General features: G+C 38.0%; 1 protein-coding gene across 1 annotated transcript in view; it reads right to left on the bottom strand.

The window, feature by feature from the left end:
• Positions 1 to 7,975, bottom strand: part of LOC107661145 (low-density lipoprotein receptor-related protein 1B-like) — a 349,019-nt gene that overhangs the window by 143,323 nt on the left and 197,721 nt on the right. The window contains exon 21 of the mRNA XM_016450614.1: positions 4,074 to 4,253. Within this exon, the coding sequence (XP_016306100.1) occupies positions 4,074 to 4,253 (180 nt within the window). The remainder of the gene's footprint in view (positions 1 to 4,073; positions 4,254 to 7,975) is intronic.

Genomic DNA, 7,975 nt, shown 5'->3' with positions numbered 1-7,975 from the left:
AAGTCATTTTCACACTACTTCTGCCAGTTAGCTCGTTTTTTTTTTTTTTTGACAGTAGCCTACATTGTATTAAACAGTTGTAAGCTTAGCGTAGAACCCCAGTATATTTTAAAATGTCATTGCTTCGTGATAATTGGTTAACTTAAGTGTTAACGAGCCTGTTACTGAATTGCAGCCATCAGCAGATAAAGTGGGATTTAAGGTAAAAACTGATGTAGGCTACTTGCAATATAGTCTAACACATCAAAAACCTATAGCAATAGCCTAGACATTTGAGACATTTGTAGTGAACTTTACTTTGAATATGTAGATAGTCATATATTTAAATAAAACATATACAGTACACATACAGTACATAAGTTTACAGTATGCAATTAATCCTTAGGTAGGGTGGACTGCAGAGTCAAGTGTCATGGAGGTAGGAAGACACAATGAGAGAGACACACCCTGATACAGATGCTGCCAGTTTCTTAATAATGTGGCTCTAATTAACTATTAATTAACTCTTAGGATAGGAGGAACCTGTGCCTGTGTCACACACACACACAGAGAGAGAGAGAGAGAGAGAGAGACTCTCTCACACACAAATGCACATGCAGCACATACTAGCAACACTTCAGCATACTTTAATTCACGAATAATTGTATATCTAAAAGGATTTACTGCTGCTACTATTTATACTTTTTGCTATATATTCTATTCCCTTTTTTGCTATTATTAATTGTTTGTATTCATGTGTATTCCAATGTTGAGAGCAGACAGTGAGAAAATATTTCGCTGTAATGTTTAAGTCCTATACGGTGTTCATTAACTAGGATGTGAGACCCCTGGTCTTTCAACACCAGTGCTGTGAGGAAGGATGCTACAGTAGGCCAAGCAGAGACAGGGAGGAGTATGGTAGAGGTAGGAAAAACCCAACAGACAGACAGTGACAACAAAGAACAACATACTGTAGAGAATGACAGTAACAGCAGACAAATGGCATAAACAGATAGCACAGACACTACAACATCCTCAGATTATTTTTCTTTTGTTTTTACTGTATGTGTAAATTTGTTATAAACGTGTGCTCTTTAAAAAGTAGTAAGCATTGTTTGCCAGACACATACATTAAATGTTTAAATATCTGTTACATATATGGTACTGCTTATATTATTTCACCATCTGTACACAAATGTAAGTAGTGAATGTGTGTGTCCGTGGGTGGGGCTGTGTCGGTGTGGTAATGTGGGCTGGTGTGGCTACAGTGCCAGGGCTGAATTTTTGTCCCAGTCCGCCCCTGATTGTTTCTCTGTGGCATTAGGAAAGCTTTACTCTGTTCCAGCATCCATTCTAACACTGCAACATTGGCTCAACCCAAGCTGAAAATTAGGGGCTGGACTGTCAGTTTGACCAACTAACAGCAGACTGAGGCGTCTTTGAGAAACCTTTAGATGTCTTAATATTCTTTGTTAATGCTAGCGGCACAGAAATTACGTACCTCACCTTTTTAGTTTAATGTCATAGCTAACTCTGAATATGGAACAATGACACTGCTACCAAAATATACCTCACTGTGAAGTACAAATCATTCCAGCTCACACCATTCATCTCAGCCGTTCTGGATAAATACGAATCCTAACATACAGAGATATTGCAAAGGATTGCACCATGTAACGAAAAACATGCTGGATCCGACTCAATTTACAAGAGGCAAAGATAACTGAAAGCTCAAGGATGGCAATGTGATATAAAATATCACCCACTGCTTCACAGAATTTAACAGTTTTGATATATGTTATATAGAACACAAGGAGAAAATAATAGCTGTAGGTCAGTGCATGAAATAAATGTAAGGTCAGTGCAGACTAGGGGTGGAACAGTTCAACTTACTCACGGTTCGGTTTGTATCACAGTTTTAGAGTCACGGTTTCGGTATGGTTCGGTATGTGCTATGTTTAGGCAAAAACTATACTGTCAAATAAAAATAAAGAAAATGAGAATAATCTATCTAACACCAAGCAACAGCACAAATAAATACAATAGAGTAAAGATACAAATAAAATAAAGAGTGATTTTCAGTTTTTTTTTTAGGTAGGTCTAAGAGTTTTCAGGTACAGAAATTGAATAAAGTAATGAAATGTAAAACAGCATTGCATATTTGACTGTATAAATTAAAGATTAATCTTTATTAAAGTTACAAAAGCTATTCAATCAAGAGCAGTGAGTGATTTCTTTGTTGTTGCTGTTTGATTAATATTAAGAAAGTGCTGTCACTTTAAGAGAATGCACTGATACAGAACCTTCAGCCAGCTATTTCTGCTATAGGATACTTAGCAATACGGGCATTTAGACATAATTTTTGTGTGAATTTGTCCATTTAAACACAATACTTCAGCAGTGGCGGCGTTTCACAAACCCATAGGGTATGGCAGTGGCGGGAGTGGGGGGGGTGTCACAGTTTTGATAAATAAAAAATCCAACGGCACAACACTAAGCACTGAAATAAAGGAAAAAATATAGAAATGGATAACGTTTAAACGTCGTCAGAGTTGGTATTGTGGCTTTATCAGACACTTGCACTTAACATTAAATGGAGTTGGTTTTTGACCAGCGAATGACGGAGATCTGTTTTGTCTGTCATTAGAACGGCTGTATCTGAGGCAGCAAGTGTATCGCATTAAATGCTTTCATCAACTTAAAGGTTATAACTTTTATTGTAGCTATATGGGTGCTATAGTTTTTCTTGTCGTTTAATACACTTGGCCAACATATCATGAAACGATGAAGCGCTATATGCACAGGATATTTAAAACGTACAAAATATGGCTACAACTAGACGTCAAAAGCTAAAACTCTTCTCCTATCTTCAAACACACAAAAACATTGATCTTTATAGACATAGTGTTTGAATAAACAAAACGTTGTACTTTTTCAAACATCACAGTTATTTATTTACCCTTACATTGCGAACAAGCGGAGATCTGTCTCCAGGCTGTGCGTGGCGCGTCAATCTGAATGGAGGCGGGGTGAAGTTATGAGGTTTCGCTGACAGTTTGAGAATGGCGTTACGAGCTTTAGTGACAAGCTCTTTTGAACGCTTTTCATTGGATAAATATTTGTAAAACCCTCAAACAGACATAAGGAAGACCAGTAGCATTGGTTTAAAATAATAATAACGAATTATAATAGAGATATGAAGTTTGGATAATTTTCCACGGCACACCTGACTGGGCTAGAGTATGGCAACTACCATACTCTGCCATACGGAAACGCCGCCCCTGTACTTCAGAGAAAGCTTAATATGTGCGTGCGTTCTGAGGCGCGGGTTTGCGCGCTTCGGATGAGCGCACATACAAATCTTCTCACTGCGTGCGCGAGCTCACGTCCTCTGGCTCTTAAAGCAGCACTATGTAACTTTTGGCGCTCTAGCAGTTAATAAACAGAACTGCACACATCCCGCGGAAGAACATTCCAACCGGAGCTACTTCTCTAAGTTTATGTCTATGGCGATTCACGCAGGTATGTGTTACTCCGCAGCGTTGATGACCCGACCAGGCTACAAAAGTCCAAATATAAGTACTTATTATAAGTGTATCGTAGTGATTCGGAATAAGACAAAAACGCGGTTTGGAAGATGAATTCATGATGTACTCGCTCATTATATACATTTTGCAAATTTTGTACACAGAAAAAGTTACATAGTGCTGCTTTAAATGTTTAAACTGGCAAAGCTTAAATTAGTTTAACTTAAACACAGATATCAACGTGTGCTGCATCATATTCCAGCATATGGCATTTGCATTGAACAAGAGCGAATGGTTTGTCCACGTTTTTTTTTTTCATCGCGTTTGTTGTAATGTATTGGGAAGCCAGAATGCACATCCATCAACAGAAACATATATTAGCCGAACCCTGTTTGTTTTACGTGTTATTTATAGCAAACCATATTACAGATGCGTTGTCAGATTTAAGTTGAAGTCCTAGTGCGTGCCGACCCGTGTATGGAGAACTGTACGGTTCGATTTTTTTCCGCAAACCGTTCCACCCCTAGTGCAGACTAACTGGTTTTTAGGAACACCTGGCTGGCTTACCTGAGCTTTTGCAGGTAAACTTTGCCTGGGGATCACACATTCTCTTGACGCCTTTGCAGTTTGTTTCATCACTGCCATCTTCGCAGTCTTTATCCCCATCGCAGCGCCAGCGCTCAGGGATGCAGGTCCCATCAGCACGGCAGTGAAACTCCTCTCCACTGCATTCCACAGGAGGCAAAGCTGGACATAACACAAAAAACTGAGATTGATTCTGGTGTATACTGATTCCCAAACAAATTATTCTAATGAGTCAGTTCTTTTTAGTGAATCAAACACACAGTGCAACCATGTCCTGAACAAAAGACTGTAATGAGTCGGTTCTTTTTAGTAAATACAACTCATACAGAGTGACCAGTGTAGTTCAAATCCCGAACAAATGGTTCTAACGAGTTTGTTTTTGTTTTAGTGGGCGACCAGTGTAGTCCAATTCCAACACAAATGACTTTAATGAGTCAGTTCATTTTAGTGAATCAAACACATATAACACAGCCAGTGTAGTTCACTTCCAGTACAAAAGACTGTAAAGAGTGAATCAAACATGATCAGTAATCCAATTCCTGAATACATTACTCTAATGAGTTGGTACTTTTTTTTAGAGAATCAAACATACAATGTGATCAGCATAGTCCAATTCTTACTTGTAAAAAAAAAAAAAAAGTGTGACCGGTGTAGTCCAATTCTGTAATAAATGACTAACCATTTGGTCCTTTTTAGTGACTCAAACACATACAGAGCGACCAGTGTTGTCCAATTCCTTAACAAATGATCCTAAAGAGTTGGTTCTTTTTAATGAATAAATCACATACAACGTGACTAGTGTAGTTCGATTCCTGAACAAATTAGTCTAATGGGTCAGATATTTTTAGTGGATCAAACACATTCAGCCGGACCAGTGTAGTCTGATTCTGAAACGAATGACTCCAATTAGTCAGGTCCTTATAGTGTGTGGAAATAACATTCAGCACGGACAGTGTACTCCAGTTCCCAAACAATTGACTCTACTGAGTCAGTTCTTTTTAGTAAATCAAACACATGCAGTCGACCAGTGTAGCCCAATTCCTGAACAAATTACTCTGATAAGTCAGTCCTTTTAAGTGACTAAAACATACAACTGTTAGAGAGTGTAAATTAACTGAATTTATGCCACTTCTAATAGAACAAAATACTGAAATTATCTCATCAATTGGCAAAGGATGAACACTTTTCTAACAAAATGTATTACTTAAAAGTACTAAAAGAATGAATAATGACACAGCTAAGGATTAAAAATGAAAAGAAACGTTTTTAAAGCTCACAGATGCTCTCACTTCAAACTACTAAGGCTACAGCTAGCCTTAATAATGTTAAACTGGCAGAGTTTTATCAAGTATACTTCAAGATTTCCTCTTGTCACGTTAATAAATATTTCAATATTCTCTCCGACACTGGCAAAGACTTTAAGTGTCTGTGTGATTTCAACGCAAAGGACAGGGGCGAGATTTTCTTCAAGAGTAAGGTGAGCATAAAAGTAAAGCCTTTTTTACTGTAGCCTGCCTCACGATTCTGATTCATTCTGAACCCTGACAATTGACAGGAGTTAAATACATACACCAAACCCTCCTTAATCCCCTGCCTGCCATCAAACAAAAAATGGCCTCCTGAAAAAGACAGCTGGTTACATTACAAACCCTTAAAGACTAAAGGGCCCCCTTCTTTGCTTAAGGCTAATGCTGAGAGTTAGCAGTGTCTCCTCCACTTTACACATACAGAGCATGTGTTATACAATGATCTGAGCCCTGCGCTGGGAGGACATGAGCAGGGCAAACCCTCAGAGACAGACGGGAGCTGAGGACCTCCATCAGGAGCCTGTTTGATGAATGGCTCCAACATTTCTGTGACAAGCTGGTGAGCTGAAAGCATCGGAGGACTCGGCCTCAGCTTTCAGAGGTAATTACAGCAGATTAAAAGATTCAAATCTGTAAGGTGGTTCCCTAGTGAGCTTAGATGAGATTAGATCTGTCAAGTGAAGAAAAAGAGAGAACGTTTTAAACATGTGTTCCTCAAATTAGGGACATTGCACCAAGGCAATTACAAGCAACACTGGCTTGATCGCTATCGTTCGGCTGTTTGTTAGTCTGCTAATTAGTCGTGTTAAACAGATTCTCTGGAAACCACTCAGTAAGTTGGTTAAGTTGTTTGTGTACAGAAACGAACACAGATGTGTTTTTAATTAATGTAACGGAAATTTGACCTCTCCAAACGCTATTTGATTACTCTGATGCTTTTATTGGCCATACAATGTAACTAAGGACAAGTACCCAAGTACTCTGAAGTAACAGTAACGACTGCATACAGATGCTGTACAAGATGATTTTCAGTCTGTGGCAGTAATATCGCTCCAATCATTTGCTATATATTATAATACCATTTATGCCTAATTTGCATTTTAACATTTATTTATATGTTATATTACTATTTGCATTTCTGGTTAGATTCTAACTACATTTTAATATGGAATTAGTTTCCATTGTTATGCTGATATACAGTGGGTACGGAAAGTATTCAGACCCCCTTCAATTTTTCACTCTTTGTTATATTGCAGCCATTTGCTAAAATCATTTAAGTAAATTTTTTTTCCTCATTAATGTACACACAGCACCCCATATTGACAGAAAAACACAGAATCGTTGACATTTTTGCAGATTTATTAAAAAAGAAAAACTGAAATATCACATGGTCCTAAGTATTTAGACCCTTTGCATCTTCAATAAACAAGCTACAGGTAGTCCAAAATGCAGCGGCTAGAGTCCTTACCAGGTCAAGAAAATATGATCATATTACCCCAATTTTACAGTCTCTGCACTGGCTACCTATTAAGTTCCGTATCAGTTACAAAATATTATTACTTACCTACAAGGTCCTTAATGGTTTAGCTCCTGCATACCTAACTAGTCTTCTACCACGCTACAATCCATCACGCTCCCTAAGGTCGCAAAACTCTGGACTCTTGGTAGTGATAGCAAAGTCCACTAAAGGAGGTAGAGCTTTTTCGCATTTGGCTAACTCTGGAATAGCCTTCCTGATAACGTTTGGGGTTCAGACACGCTCTCTCTGTTTAAATCTAGATTAAAGACGCATCTCTTTGGCCAAGCATTCAAATAATGCATCTCATAATCTTGTACTGCAGTTATATCTGATGAAATGCACATTATTATTCTTTAGCTTGGGTTGAACAAATCATTTTTGCTTGGTCGAAACAGCAGCTACGCTAATTATGTCTCAATTTGCTTCTCTGTTTCTGCCACGAGATTGACATCCCGTGGTAACTAGGAATTACACAAGCTTCAGGCTGGATCCAGCCCTTACAAAGACCTGAGATGACCGAACACCTGAGAAGAGATGATGCAAACCCCTCAGAGGACCTCAGATGATGCCAATCCCGAAACAACATAAACTACCAAATTTTGCTACAAGTTTGATTGCAACATATAATCATTGCTGTTAATAGTGTTCATCATCTGTTAGATTACGTAATTAACTTAATTTTACCATACATTTCTGCCATATGTACAGCAATTTGACATAGTCACCACTGACAAGCTACTACTAAATATATTGCAGAAACTTAATTTTCTGTAAAGCTGCTTTGCAACGATTTGTATCGTGAAAAGCGCTATACAAATAAACTTGAATTTAATTGAATTTACTGGCTCCGCATTTGGCACAACGGCACTAAAATATAATCTAACATAATCAAATCTAGATGGCACGCAGATTATCAAATAGAACAGAACACAGGAGGCTTCATAGAATTTTAAAAAATCAGATCAATTTTTGAATTTAAAAATGCCGGTCACAGAAGGCACAACACCAAAATATATTCACCTGATAAATACTGTACATAGCAATCAAAAATAATAGCA

The sequence above is a fragment of the Sinocyclocheilus anshuiensis genome, unplaced genomic scaffold (genome assembly GCF_001515605.1).
Source record: "Sinocyclocheilus anshuiensis isolate Anshui unplaced genomic scaffold, SAMN03320099.WGS_v1.1 scaffold2056, whole genome shotgun sequence".
NCBI lineage: Eukaryota > Metazoa > Chordata > Actinopteri > Cypriniformes > Cyprinidae > Sinocyclocheilus > Sinocyclocheilus anshuiensis.
Note: the sequence above shows the minus strand (reverse complement) of the source record. Positions and strands in the feature narration are given on the sequence as shown.